Here is a 15,036-nt window from a genome sequence, read left to right as displayed (position 1 = left end):
GGGATATGATTTCACATCTCCTACTGGCTTAGAACAGCATTTATTGCTGGGATCATGTAGTGCATTCACAGCAGAGCTGCTAGCGATTAACAGGGCCTTCCATTTTGTTTTTCAGGTCTCCCTCCACCATATTTTAATATGTACTGATTCAATGAGCAGCCTACAGACAATAGCCCAATGCTACTCTCATCACCTTTTGGTCTCTGCTATCCATGACCTCTCTGCCCTTGGCCGTGCCGTCTGCTCAGTTGCCTTTCTCCGAGTCCCAAGTCATGTGGGTATCCTAGGGAATGAACTGACTGACTGGCTAGCGAAGCCGATACTTAACCCCCATTCCCTTTCATGATTCTAGCTGTGGATATGCGGATCTACGTCATCTCTCTCTTTGCCCAAAAGTGGAATGATATCTGGTGTGCTACTGATCTTGTTAATAAACTCCGCACAGTCAAGGAGACTACTGCAGTTTGGCATTCATCCTCCTGCCCCTCTTGAAAGGAGCCCACTCATTGTAGTAGGCTGTTTATTCATTTGTCATACCAGGCTCACCCATTGTTTCCTCCTGCGCAATGAACCACCCTGACAATATGGTTGTGGAGCCAGACCAATGGGATCCTGTGTTTTAGTGGAATGTACCCTTCTTTTGGCCCTTCGTACTGAGTATGTTGTTGTTGTTGTTGTTGTTGTTGTTGTGGTCTTCAGTCCTGAGACTGGTTTGATGCAGCTCTCCATGCTAATCTATCCTGTGCAAGCTCCTTCATCTCCCAGTACATCCTTCCGAATCTGCCTAGTGTATTCATCTCTTGGTCTCCCTCTACGATTTTTACCCTCCACGCTGCCCTCCAATGCTAAATTTGTGATCCCTTGATGCCTCAGGACATGTCCTACCAGCCGATCCCTTTTTCTAGTCAAGTTGTGGCACAAACTTCTCTTCTCCCCAATCCTATTCAATACCTCCTCATTAGTTACGTGATCTACCCACCTAATCTTCAACATTCTTCTGTAGCACCACATTTCGAAAGCTTCTATTCTCTTCTTGTCCAAACTATTTATTGTCCATGTTTCACTGAGTATAGTCTTCCAGATTCCTTAATTTTAATACTAGCAGACAATTCACAGATGGTTGAACTGGTCCTCAGTTTCCTCCATCAAAGTGGTTTTTATTTCCTGATATAAGGTTTTGCTTTGCTCTTGGGGCAGGGGCAGGGTGGTTGTGGTTGAGGCCTCTCTTCATGTTTTCTCGTTCTGGGACCCCATGACCACTCCCCCCTAGAAAGGCTGCTCTTTTTTAGATTTGGTCCACCCTTCTATGCCCTCTACTGCATGTGTTTTAACTTTTCGTTTTATAATTTAACTCCTCTGACTGAATCTGTCCGCTTGTAGTGGACCCTCTCTCTTCTGTTAGTAACCTTGAAATCGTGGCACTGATGACCTCGCCATTTGGTCCCATTACCCCTCTCAATTAATAAATCAATCAATTCATGCTTCAGTCCACTTTTCGTAGTCCACTCGCTGCTTCCTGCCTAATTTTCTTTGCTGTTCTACTGAATCTCTAGATGAGCTAGCCCATAGAACACACACAAACTTTGGCATTCACTTGTCCTTTCAGCAGCAGTGTTAAACTACCTCATAAGGTAGAAGTGTAGTCTGGGATGCGTCCTAAAACATTATGAAACCATATAGTCACTCTTTCTACATTTACAACTAAACTGTATGAACAGCTGTGATGTGCATGGTAAAGGGGACATCCCACTGAGGGCTTTATCCCATTCCATTTATATTTGGAGCGTGGGAAAAATGATTGTGTCTACTGTAATTAATCTAATCTTATTCTCACTGTCCCTATGGGAGCAATATGTAGTTGGTTGTAGTGTATTTGTAGAGTCATCATTTAAAATCGGTTCTTGAAACTTTGTCAGTAGACTTTCTCGGGATAATTTCTGTCTGTCTTCAAGAGTCTGCTAGCTCAGTTCTTTCAACTTCTCATTGATACTCTTCTATGGGTCAGACAATCTGTGACCATTGGTGCTACCTTTCTCTATATACGTTCAGTATCCCGTGCTAGTCCTATTAAGTATGTGTCCCACACACTTTAGTGATATTCTAGGATGTGTCACACGAGTGATTTGTAAGCAGTCTCCTTTGTAGACTGATTGCATTTGAAAACTGAGTTAACCCCTTAATGCTGAGTGTTGGGAATTTGCCCCATAACCAATGCTGTGCTAATAATTGGGAGGCTAACTGTTTCTGACTGCCAGAAGATACTGATTCTACATGAAGCTGCCAATGCTTCGGACATGTATGCATTCTCCAGAGTGTTTTGGGCTGCCTCTAAAGTGCCACAATATTTTATTTTTATCTTTCATCTAGAAATTTATTCAGGTATTAAAGGGTTAAGCATTTGTGCCTTTGCTGTGCCACTCTAAACTTCAATTCCAGTGCTGTCCATGAGTGACTCGACACTTAACTTTGGCGCCACTAACGGCCTTTACATATGACCAGAATTTCATTGGGTTTGAGAAAGATCATTTGACAATTTTCTGCTATGTTAGTCATTGAAGGCTGCATTCATTGCTCTCTTGGACTACCAAAAGTGTTTCATTCAGCATCTCTCTGTCTACAGCACTATGCTTTGTTCATACATATTATGCGGTAGTCTCTGTTTCTTTAGATGTTTCTTTACAGCTATTGAATACTGTGGAGGAGTTCTTCCATTACAAATTGCACTACTGGGTATATAGCTATCCAGCACATGGTCAACTGTTCTTTTAATCTTGAACCATAGTTCCTCAATATGCTCCTGTTCTGAGCTGAAGGTTTCAAGTTCCTCATTGAGGTATGAAGCTATTGTTTCTCTGTCTAGTTTGCTGAACAAATAAATCTTTGTTTGTTTTAGTTGTCCTTTGTGTTTGGTATTCATTGTTGCTATAACTGTGTTATGATCACTGATACCAGTTTCAATGTGTAGCTCCTCAAAGAGGTCAGTCCAGTTTATTGCCATTAGACATAATGTATTTGCATCATGAGTGGGGTTCTGAACTATCTGTTGTAGGTAGTTTTCAGAGAAGGCATTTACTAATGTTTCAGAAGATGTCCTGTCATGCCCACCACTGACAAAACTACAATTATACCAATTGATTGTTGAATGATTGGACTATTAGAAAACTTACATTCAAGTGAACTGAGGGTTTCTGTAAAGTTTTCAGTTACACTGGGAGAAGTATGTTGTGTTTGAAAGGACTCTTATTAGTTTTTGCCAACTCTTGATACTGGGTCTTGCTCGAACAATCTCATACACAGCTTCAACTTCTAGCTCGGTGCATTTGAGTATCTTGTTTGCTCCAACAAATACACCACCTCCATTTCCTGTTTCTCTACCCTTTCAGTACGTGCTTAGGTTGTTCCCAATGGTCTTACTACTGTCAACTTCAGGTTTTAACCAATTATCTGTGCCAAATAATATGTAAGCTTCAGTGCTTTTTAGGAGCTCTCTGAATTCTGGCATTTTGTCACAAATGTTTAAGCAGTTAAGCACTAGGATTTTGATACTCTCATCTGCGGGAGTCATTTCTTCGGATCGTACAATGATACTTGTGAGTTTCCCCACAGTTATCATTATCTGGATTTGAAGGACAGTCACTTAATCTAAAAAATCCTTGTGTACATTCCACACAGCATTAGCTACTTGGGTAGCTGCATCTGATGTAAAGTGCACATCTGACCTGTTTAGGGGGAGCCTATAACTCTCAACCCTATGGCGCAAGTCTAGGAACTCATAGCCTGTCGTGCTACAGAACTCTGAGTCTCTGATTCAATCCTTCCACTCTACTAAGAACCAGGGAACGACCATCTGTTCTGAGGACAATGCTACAAATAGTTAGCTTCATCGAAACTCCGTGAGCAAGGCTGGTATTCTCAATCCTCTCTGCTAGTCACTGGAATGATTCAAGTTTGACCTCGGAGCCTAGACAACAAGCATTGTGTGTTCCGATGTGTGCCACAATCTGTAGTTGGATGCATCCTGTTCCCTCAGTGCTTGCTGGAATGGCCTGTTCAATATGTTGAATGAGGCCTTCAAGCATACGCACTGAATGTACTTGGTGTTCATTCCCACCCCTTGATGCGATTTCCCTGAGAGGTACCATTATTTGCCGTACATTTGAACTGGCTACAGTTATTAGAGCCTCTACTCTTTTGTGTTTGTCTCATCTTGACAGGGGACAAAGCAGGTTACCTCAAAACAGGAGAAGTGATTCCTGCTGACTCAGTTTCAGTCTCAGTGACAGTATGACACGTTGAGTCATTCTTGGTCCCTGTGTAGCCAGCAATGGACGTGTAGACCTCACATTGACATGTGTCTCATTGTGAAGTCGACAGGTAATAATGATGGGGGCTTATATTGCCTGCAGGAGAGTGTGTCCACAGGAGAGGACAGTAATTATGGTGTATCTGATATCCCAGGTGCACAATGCTTGGTAGTCCTCCCAACACACCCATTTGCAGCAGGTTCTAATTGCTTGACAGTTGCTAGGGCAATTTCCAGCTGCTTATGAATAGTAACCAACTCATCCTCTGCCTGAGAACAGCAAAAACAGTGGGGCTGCATTATGCCTGGTGCAGTATTTTACAGAACAGTTAACAATTTATGTCTGGTGCAGTATTTTGTAGAATAGTTAACAGTTAACTTAACTTTATACTAAGCTTGCTGATTCTCTTTTAATTTATGAGTTTGATTTGCTACAAATATCATCAGCAGTCTTTTGAAATATAAGTTAACTTATAGTGAAAAATGAGATATCTGTTACGAAATCAGAGAACTTGGTAAGTTTTACTATTTCTGTGAGCCTTTTTCATGTTGTGGTTATTAAGAAAGTTCTACAATAACATTATTTTATGATAATTGTAGACAATATACATTCTTATTAAAAGAGAGCTAATATCAAGCTATGTTACTTATTAATCGCAGCTGTTGATCACAAACAATGATTTCTTATGAAATAGGTTATGCAATCTTTGAAAGCGTCCGAAATATCACAGCATATACCTTTTTCACATGACTGTCTGAGAAAATCTTGGAACTGTTAGTTGTGAACAAGAGTATTGTGACCAAGATATTGAAAAGCGCAGTCAATCTTACAGCTGGCGATATAGCACTACATAATATAACATTTTCCTGGAAGACTCATGTTATGTTTACTATTGACGATTTAATACTATACAGTACCTCTCGACACCAGCATAAGTTTTGGTTGAAATAGCACAAACAAATTTCAATTTTATGTCAAATTTTTGTACCTAAGTTTTCGAAGTGAGTTTATAATGCATGTGATTTTATTCTAAGACAAGGGAAGTACTGGGAGCTGGCTTATATACTTAAGTAAATAAACGTGCAAATTGCATGGGTTAGCTGGTTTTGTATCTCCTTCAGTATATCTTACAAAAGGATATGAAATATGAGTGCACAATAGATTCACATTCACTTGGGACTGCTATCGATCTCATGCTATCCTACTTAACCTCGAAAAGTATCACTTATCCTCATTACACACTTCAAAACTAAGCGTGCTAAGTTTCCACTATACCCAATAAAATGTTACACATTCATCAAAATCGGAAACCTTGCCTTCAGTTAAGTAATCTCTGAATCATATTTCTACGTGACCTATCTAAAACGACAGAACATGTCCACATTCACTTTAAACCTGTAACTACCTACATCACGATCACTCATCATCAATATTTCCTTCATGGTTCCTGCACTAAACATAACCTTTCTAATCGATTACATCTTATCACAGCATTGTGAAGTCAATTACTTAAAGTACAGTACAAGAATTCATCAGGAAGATCTTAAACTTGAACTATGCCGAGAAAATCCATGGTAATTGCTCCAAAATCAGGTTTGTAATCATAAGTCTAGAAACTACAGCTTAAATCTGGAACTCCAGCACTACGCAGTCCTCTATACCACCATCGCACCCACAATCTTCTTATCTCTCTCTCCTTCCTCCCCCCCCCCCCCCCCTGCCTCGTCTAACCTCCTGAGTGCACCTACCTGCCCTACCCTCTCTCCTCCTCATCCCAGTATGCTCCCACAAACAGCAATTTACCACCCCCCTCTCCTACCCTGCTATCCCTCCCCCTCCCCACCCCAGCCTCCTCCTTACTCCCACCACCTGTTTTGTGTGTGTGTGTGTGTGTGTGTGTGTGTGTGTGTGTGTGTGTTCTATCTCTGCTCTCTTTTTGTTGTGCCTCAGTATATACATGTCATAGGTGTATTTTACAGTACTTTTGAATTTATGTAATGATATTCCATACCTTCATTGCAGAGGTGAATGTTTTATATTGATTGCTAAGATAATTTACACTCTGTTTCCTGTGTCACTTACTAAGGAAACATATTAGCTTGCCTTGCTCTACTTAGTATCCCTTTTAGCACTGATAGTTAATGATGCTGCAGTTGCCAAAAGGTACTTACTCAGCCCTCTATGTTTGAATAAAAGAGTTGAGATCTGTTAGTTACTAAGAGTTGTGGGATGTGTAACCTTCAGTATTTGGTTCTCTAACGGCTTCTCAAGGCGATTCTCAGAAAAGATGCTCAGAACTGTCTCACATTGCTAAGTATACCATTGTTGCAGATGTGGGTGACAAACCTAGAGTATGTTAACCTTCTGAGGATTTTTAAAACTTTGTGGAGAGGGACAAGCCCTTAGCTATCAACATCCATGGAGTCAGCATCGTAGAGGGGGCCTAAAAGTGACACATTGTAATCTGTGCCAGGGAAAAAACTCTTGATTTTAATCAGTTGGCACTGGTGCTGTGTCTTGTGTATTTCATGAAAATCAAAATCGCAAGTGGACATCAGTGCCTCACTCTCAGCTTTTAACTTAAGACATAAATTTGATAACCTGCATTACTATTCTTCATGTGTGATGAACACATAGAAGACCATAAGAACAGGTAAAAGGGAAAAGAACTGGAAAGGTCAATGTCCAGTAACTTGATGTAAGGAAGAGAGAAAAAAAATCCTCACATTGTTAAAAGACATGCATATGTTGCACATTAGATTACCTTATACAACACAAGACTGACACACCCTCCAAAAGAATCAAATCTAATATCCACTTGCCCCCTCCGAAAAGCAGTAAACACTTGAATGTAGCTTCTCGTCTCCAACTGATTTAAATCTTGTGTTATGACACTGAAAATCAAATTGGTTGTGCAGGTGCAGCATTGCCAACCTAGGAGTGTATTCTAAGTTTGCTGTTTGATGATCAATCTGGAAAAATGGAAAAAAAACTTAAATCAACAAGTGTTATACAAGAATTTATCAAGTTTTGAAGTTAATAGACGTCACGATGTTACTCTGTTCATGATAATGATGCAACAACAGCCCTGACATTATCTTGACTTGTTGACTCGTACAGTACACTCCTACTCCGTACATTTTATGACGGCCATGTGACGTACGTGCATAATCTGCAAAGTGCTGAATAGGTCCATAAACACAAACTCGTTAACTGGAAGAAGCTGACTTTCGTATTCCAGTATTACACATTTTGAACATTCCAATCATCAGATCTCCTGGAACATCATGTTGCACTTTGATATAAAAGTTGCATGTTGTAGTCGTAACAATTCTAAGCTGAGTCTGGTTATGATCATTATCATTACAACATGTAACTATTATGTCCATGTGTAACATAATGTGACAGGATATCTGATTATGGCAATGGTTGAAATGTGTATATTGGACTAATAATGTCAGCTTGTTTCCAATCAATGTTTTATTTTCCACAGCGACCTTCCAGCATTTTGCAGACTACACATACTTTTCAAGATGGTTGCATACGTCCTTCATGACTTTGTCACAGCAAAGCCGTATGAATATTATTATTGTTGTTTTAATTTATTTATTTTTATTTATTTATTGGAAAGTACAATCAGAAAGCATTTAGTAAAATTCGATCCTTTGTTCGTTATGCAGTAACAAGACTGATAGGAGGGTTGAGTCTGATTAATGTGAGAATTTTGTGGGGGGAGTGGGATATTAATCTATTGTTGTAGGCAGTGTTGAGGCTTGTGATCTAAATGTTTCTGAAGTGATTAGTGAAATGAAAGGAGATGCATTTGGATCACTTACTCAGATATACTTCTGATAAAGTTTGAAATATTTATATTAAATTTGTTGATGAAGTCCTTGCATCTCCGAATTAAGGGTGACAACAGACTGCATTCACAAACTGCTGTACTTAGTATCTTCCAAGTACTGTCACTATTTTATAATTCAGTGCAGAGAAACCATTCCTCACAAACGAGGGAGACAACAGTGAATTGATTATGAAAGGGAGGTACGTTGCTAAGTTTATCAAAATACTGTACAACTGTTATTCAATTTTCAACATTATTTAAACCAGTTGTACCCGTTTGTATTTAAGAAAATAAATATGTTTTGAAGCTTCCATGCAGTTTAGCAAATTAAGATATTTGAAGGACTATAGTGGGTTCTTTATGGGACCTCTTACTGTGTGTCAAACTTTGTAATGACCATTCTGCCCTAGCAGTCGTTCAGTAGTTACTGGACAGCAGAACAGTGAAGATGAGCTACAACAATCAGATTTGTAGGGTTAGGGGCAGATTACATGAAGAAAGAGCAGCTTATACAGTACCATGTTCATTGTAACAAATATGAGTAATTTGGGGTCTGTTCAAAAAACTCCAGAACTTTGACCACAACATTTTTCTGCACCAGCCTTTTACTTGTTGTGCGTGGCCTCCTTTTAAATACTCTCCTCCACAATTGACACACCGCTCCCATCGCCATTTCCATCTGTGAATTTTCTTTTATCTCGTCTATGTTTCAAATCTTTGTCCTTTTAGTATCTGCACATCATAACTGTAGTCCCACGTCTCATCACCAGTTAAGATTTTCTTAATAAACATATTGTTCTCATTTGTGCAAACCAAAAGCTTTTCACGGATTGGGAGGCAAAGGTCTTTCTGGTCTTGACTTATGAACTGTGGGGTGAACTAGGCAGTAACATGATGTGTTCCAAGATTCTGTGTCGAGATTTCATGGCATAATCCAGCTGAAATGTTACATTCTTCTGCAATCTCTCAGGCAGTTAGTCTTTGATTGACATGCACAATTTCATTGACGTTCCTGACATGAATGTCATCGGTAGACGCCAAAGGGCATCCTGAGCAAGATTTCCTGCATCATTTGGTGTGTCTCTGTAAAAGTTTTCTTGGGTTTCACGCAAAACTTAATGCAGACATGTTGCTCTCTCGAAATTCACTAACTGTTTGACAAAATGTTCTATTCAATACAGCACTGAGCAAAAACTAATAACAAGTCCAAAACTTGCGACAGTTATACATTAAAGACAGAAGTGTACAAGGATGTCAACCACATTTTGCTCCAACACATCATTGGCGTGAAGTTATGAATATTCCACAATTTTTTTAACTGACCTCATAAATTATAGATCTATATTTTCCACAAAGGAACGGAATTAAACAATTGCTTGGATAGAATATTTATTGTGTGTTAGTAATTTCTTGTGGCCCCCTGAAAGCGGTTGCAAATTGCAATGTCTGTGATAAATATGGTCTTTGAACTTGATTTTGTTGGTTGTTCAAAATCGTCATAAAATGACACTTCAAGATTGCATCATTTCTCATCAAACAGAAAATATATATGCAAATGTATTCAGCTGTTTTAATTGAAAATTGTTGTTATTATAAGTCATATGGTTTATTCCAAACAACTAACAGACGTGCAGTAGGTACCTACCATATTTTCTTTTGCTGCCTGAGACCACTCATTGATGCACAGGTTGAGTAGTCAAAACTGGAAAAGGAGTTCGTGTGTTTCACAATAATTAGATGTGGAGATACGTTGCATTTTAACTTTTCCGTCTACAGAAACTGAAAATGAGGTGAAACTGAAAATTGTTACAAAGATTGCTTAGTAACATTCTAGTGTTCTATTTTGTGTTGAACATTCCATAAATTAGCCTCTCCCCCCCCCCCCCCCCCTCGTGCAGGTCTTTGCATATTTTATTTAATAAAGATGTGAGTATTTGTGTATTCTGAAAAGTTTTTTCATTAACTGGTGAATGTGGGGGGAAGACAAATTTTTAGATTTTGCATATAGTTTGGAGAAAAAATCCATCACAACTGAATTGGAATGAACGGACAAGGTCATTTTTGTGAGTATTCAGAAAATGTGCAATAATTGTATTCACTTATTGTCTCTGTTGTTTTTGTTGTTGCAAATGAGGGTATATAGTATACAATTCTCTTGACCTCTCATGACTGGAATTGTTAAAACTCTGTAGAAACCCTATAAGCTGCAGTTTTGGCTGCAAACTGAGAACAGCTAAAAAGTGGCATGACCTCTAAGTAGACAATGATTTCATAATTTTGGTGTAAAAATAGTCGACCTTTTAAAGTTCAGTTCATTTTATACCTTAAGGTTGTTTCATGGAGTAAGAGCCCACCAGGAGATACAAATATTCTCATTTATTCGCCAAAAAAGTCAATTTTCATCAGGGTATCAAATTACTTAACTATATGTTTTACTCCAACCAACATTTCCACCTTTCTATGTTGATTGGAATACTCCTGGAACTTACACTTCAACACTTTTTGCCGTACACGTTGTTTTATATTTCTGATGCAAAACAGTTCCTCTGTCATCAGAAAATGTTATCCATTTAGAAAAATTGTCGAGGGGAGGGGGGGGGGGGGCGAGTATACATATGCATATGTACAATTTTTCTTATTGTTATTAATTTTTAGTTGCAGGAAGGTCTCGAACCTTCTCGCCAGCGATGGTTTTTTGGTGGGAAACTCCTTGGTGACAAGCTTCGCATTGAAGAGACGAAAGTTTTACCTGGATATGTTGTGCAAGTAATTGTCAATAATGACCAGACATCTGCTGCAGAGACTTGAACTGTACCTTCAAAGTGACCTTTTCATTTTTAAAAAGGAGTTTAGATTTGTTATAATGGTTGGCATAAAAGAACAATGACTGTTATTTCCTAATAGATATGTACATGTGTGTATGTGAGGTATAAAGGTGTGTCTAATATTGAAACGGGTGTATATTGTTTACTAATCACATCTGTAAGTTGTGTAATGTTGTGAATTTTCTAAAAACTGCAATTATATTGCATTCTTCTTGCACAGAAGTCTCAGTTTTTATCGGCCTTATTTTAATGGTATACTAAAGAGGCAGAAAATGCTGTGATAATGGATACTCACAAAATACCATGCACAGAGGAACATGGTGAGTCCTTTATTTCACAATGAAACTCCATTTTCTCTTTGCTAAGTTTGTAGTTTCAAATTTTATTCTGCAGACAGAGTGTAATTAACAGATTCACTGTATCAGACAGCAAAACTTGCTTTTCCAACAAGCACTGTTTCCAGCAGTAGTAATTGTTCTAGTCTTAATATTTCTTAGTGTTGCTTTCACAAACTACTGACAGTGAATATGAATAGTTTTATCACTTCATTGCTTTTGGAGCTGATTATTCTGAGACTTTATTTTTGTTACAGTGTTAATATTTTTTCCTGTTTTACATGGTGCAGGGATTTGTCGTTTCACAATTGCTGATTATAAATTAGCATTTCATAGGTATTATTTGTGTCAGAAGCCTCTCATCATACGTGTCTCATTAGACATGTTTGAAAATATTACAGAGGGTTCTGTAGTTTTCTGTGATGATTTAATGTTTGGTCTTATATAATAGCATAAAACTAGTTCAGTCATTGCTTTTTATTTATGCAGAAGCAAGGTTTTGATTTATGCAAGAGCAAAGAAGTCTGTGTTCAGATCAGTGCCAAACAAGCATTCCAATCAATATTACACAGTTTTTGTGCCTAAGAAATGAATGTAAATACAGCTGTGTCTGTTTATGTTTAAAACTAGACTGAAACAGATGCTCTCCTTAGTATGGCTGCATTGAAATTTAGGTGTCAGGTTCAAAACCTGTTTCTGACAAGATTTCAGTTTTTAATTTTTGGAAGAAAATTAGATTCCTCTCATCATAACTAGAGTGACAAAATATGGAAGGAAAAGCTGTTGATGGAAAAAAATTATTTACTTATGTTTTTTGATTTGTGTGTGGTTTTCAAAAGTGCAGTGATGTGCAGTTGTTGGAAGTGACAATAATACACAGTTGAGTTTGACTTGCTTGTCACAGGAGAAACAGAAGTTCTTCCTAGTTTGTCACTTTCAGAACTTTTGAGAAACCACTAAGGAATAACCACCCACAATGCCATTTATAATGTAATTAGTGGCATTTTCCTTTCCCAGCTTGTTGTGTTTGTTATGAGGAGGATGGCAATTTGGCAAAATAATGAGTTAAAATAAGGGCTGGCCAAGTTAAAAGATCTTTTATTTTTAATGATGTACTTACATTTTGAGTATCACTTCTGTACATTGCAGTTTCTCAGGTAATTTTATCTTTGTAACTGTGGCATGTAACATAAATTTCGTAAATAAATCATTTACTGAATGCCCTCACTACTGAAAATCTTATTTATGACATGCACAAATAGTGGATAACTGTCATGTAGAAAGTGGTACTACTGCTGAGACTGAGAGGGAACATTTTCCTTATACTGTTTGTTGTGAATATTTGCTACGCCATTATTATTTTTAATTTATTAGATTCTTACTTTATGGCTATATTGTTCTCTTGTGCTCTGTTATTTGTGTAAGTGGTAAAATGATCTTCACAAATGTAACATTCATTATATTACTATTGTGGTATCTTCTCTATTAATCTTTTCCTCAACACATACGTGAATGAGTGGAAAGACTGGGGAAAGGGGAGGGGAGTCAAGATTCTCAATGATTGTAAGTACTTTCTTGCGGCATTCAGAAATATTGGGTTTGTTTAATTTTAATACCTCAGTACAAAATGTTTTCTGTATCATTTATAAAGCTATGTAATTTAATAGTATTTATTTAGCAAAGATTGTGGAGCATTGATATATTTTGTTACTCATTTTCCTGTCATTTATTAGCGCTTCAATAAACTATTAAATGTAGAACTCCTTTTTTTTTTTTTTTAAATCTTTTCGAAGAATATCGGAAAAATGGCCCAAAAATTAGTTACTTCAGAAATACAGTGCAAAATTATGTAACTTCATTGCATTTTTGTAATATACTTTGTTGATTTTGGACACTTGTACTATGAACATATTTTCTTTTATTTATTTCATTTTGGTACATCATAAATCTTTAATTTGAGCTTTCACTGAAAGGAAAACCTTATGAGTGGCTGATGCACTTTTGCTAAGAACCAAGTTAAGTGGTACCCACTTTGTCTGAGGAGGAAATACCTCATTTTCTCCTTAAATAAAGCAGGGCCCCACTTAATATGCTTTGAGTGTCCTGCCCATGCCCTGCCTCCTCAACCTCTCCAATCTCATGCAACTGTTTCCTCTCCCTTTCTCTCAAGAAAAAGAAGTAACGTATGGCTATGAAAAATAGATGTACTGCCATTTATTATCTGTGTATGTGCCAGTTAGCTGTAAAGGGAATCGTTCCTCCTCAAGGTAAGTACTGGATAATCTGTCTCCTTGTGAATATAATAAATTTCTGAAGCAAATTGTTGTTGTTACTTTTCTATTCTGTAATGGTTTTCATACTAATATTGGGAACATCAAAACAATTACAGAAAGCTTCTGAACAACAGATATCTGTGTATACCACTCCTCCTCAAGTCATTTCACACAGAAAACCTCACTGTTCTCAATTGACGAGATTAGGTGTATATGCAAATGTATCTGAAACGGACAACAAAAATTTCAGATGCAAACCTCTTGTAAACGACCACCTCTCCAAATTCTTCCATTAGTTGCATAGCAGGATTTTGCAAGGCAAGGAATAAACACAGTGTGGGTGAATTTTAGATTCCAGTTGCACATATTGCAGGGAACATTTAACTAATATGCTGGATGCAAAATTGGATTGTTTGTGAAATGCACAGTAGTCTCAAGAAAGTCTTTTTAATGCATTATGCGTGCAGACAATTGTTGAATTGTAACTCAGCAGAATCAGTCTTACATCTTTAAAAACACACAGAAAATTATTCTAGTTAAACACGATCAGAATACCCAATAAAATAAATATGTATACTGTTAACAGTAAATCTATCTATCTGCTTACAAATATACCCACCAAAATCCCTTAGGGATTAATATTTACTTTGTTTAAAAACATTTCTCAAATATAGTTTTGCTTTTATTCTTCGCTAAATTTATTTTACTTTTCTAATCTTTAGGCATAAGCTATCAGTGTATTGTAAAGAAAGATTCCAATGTGTCTCGCATTTCTTAAAGTGCAAGTTCTTTTTGTCATTCTAGGTTGAGGGCATTGTAGTTGCCTGTATAGAAGCTGTGAATCTTCAAAGCTGGCACTGAGTATCAAACAAGTATTTGCGCATGAGTGAAGTAGTTTTTGTAATTGTACAGAACTCTGTGGATAGGCATTAACAATGTGTCTTTAGGGGGTCAAAGCTGTGTGATATTTGACTAGCTTTTTTTCTGTAATGTATTTTTTCCGCTAAATAACAATTGGTCTTAACACTAAAAATGCTGTTCCGTGAGTTACAGGAGATTGAGAATTCCCAAAAATGCCATTTGGATATCTTATGTAAAGCACACTTTATAAATAATTTATGCAGATAAATGTGCTGAATTGACTGGATGGAAGTTTCATTGCACAATCTTTTAAGTTATGATTTCATCAACATCCGTTCCCAATAGTTTTGTAGAGTATGTACTCTTTATACCTGTTGGGTAAGCTGGTTAAGGCACTAGACTCTTATTCTGGAGGGGAGAGGTTGAAATCTCAGTCTCCATACTTATGATTTTGGTTTTCTATGGTTCCCTAAGTCACTTAAGGCTAATTCTGGGCTGACTCCTTTAAAATACATGTGGCCAATTTCCATCTCTACATTTGTTCCGTTTGAGCTTCCACTTGGTCTCTCAACCCTCGAGCAGGTGCGCCGTTTT

At 37.6% G+C, this 15,036-nt stretch overlaps 1 protein-coding gene across 1 annotated transcript in view; it reads left to right on the top strand.

The window, feature by feature from the left end:
• LOC124607508 (ubiquitin domain-containing protein 1) overlaps positions 1–13,068 on the top strand; it is a 67,701-nt gene extending 54,633 nt beyond the window's left edge. The window contains exon 5 of the mRNA XM_047139898.1: positions 10,804–13,068. Coding sequence (XP_046995854.1) covers positions 10,804–10,956 — 153 coding nt within the window. The 3' untranslated portion in view covers positions 10,957–13,068. The remainder of the gene's footprint in view (positions 1–10,803) is intronic.
• Positions 13,069–15,036: the final 1,968 nt, after the last annotated feature.

The sequence above is a fragment of the Schistocerca americana genome, chromosome 1 (genome assembly GCF_021461395.2).
Source record: "Schistocerca americana isolate TAMUIC-IGC-003095 chromosome 1, iqSchAmer2.1, whole genome shotgun sequence".
Taxonomy (NCBI): Eukaryota; Metazoa; Arthropoda; class Insecta; order Orthoptera; family Acrididae; genus Schistocerca; species Schistocerca americana.
The sequence above is the reverse complement of the archived record's forward strand: the minus strand, read 5'-3'. Positions and strand labels throughout refer to the sequence as shown.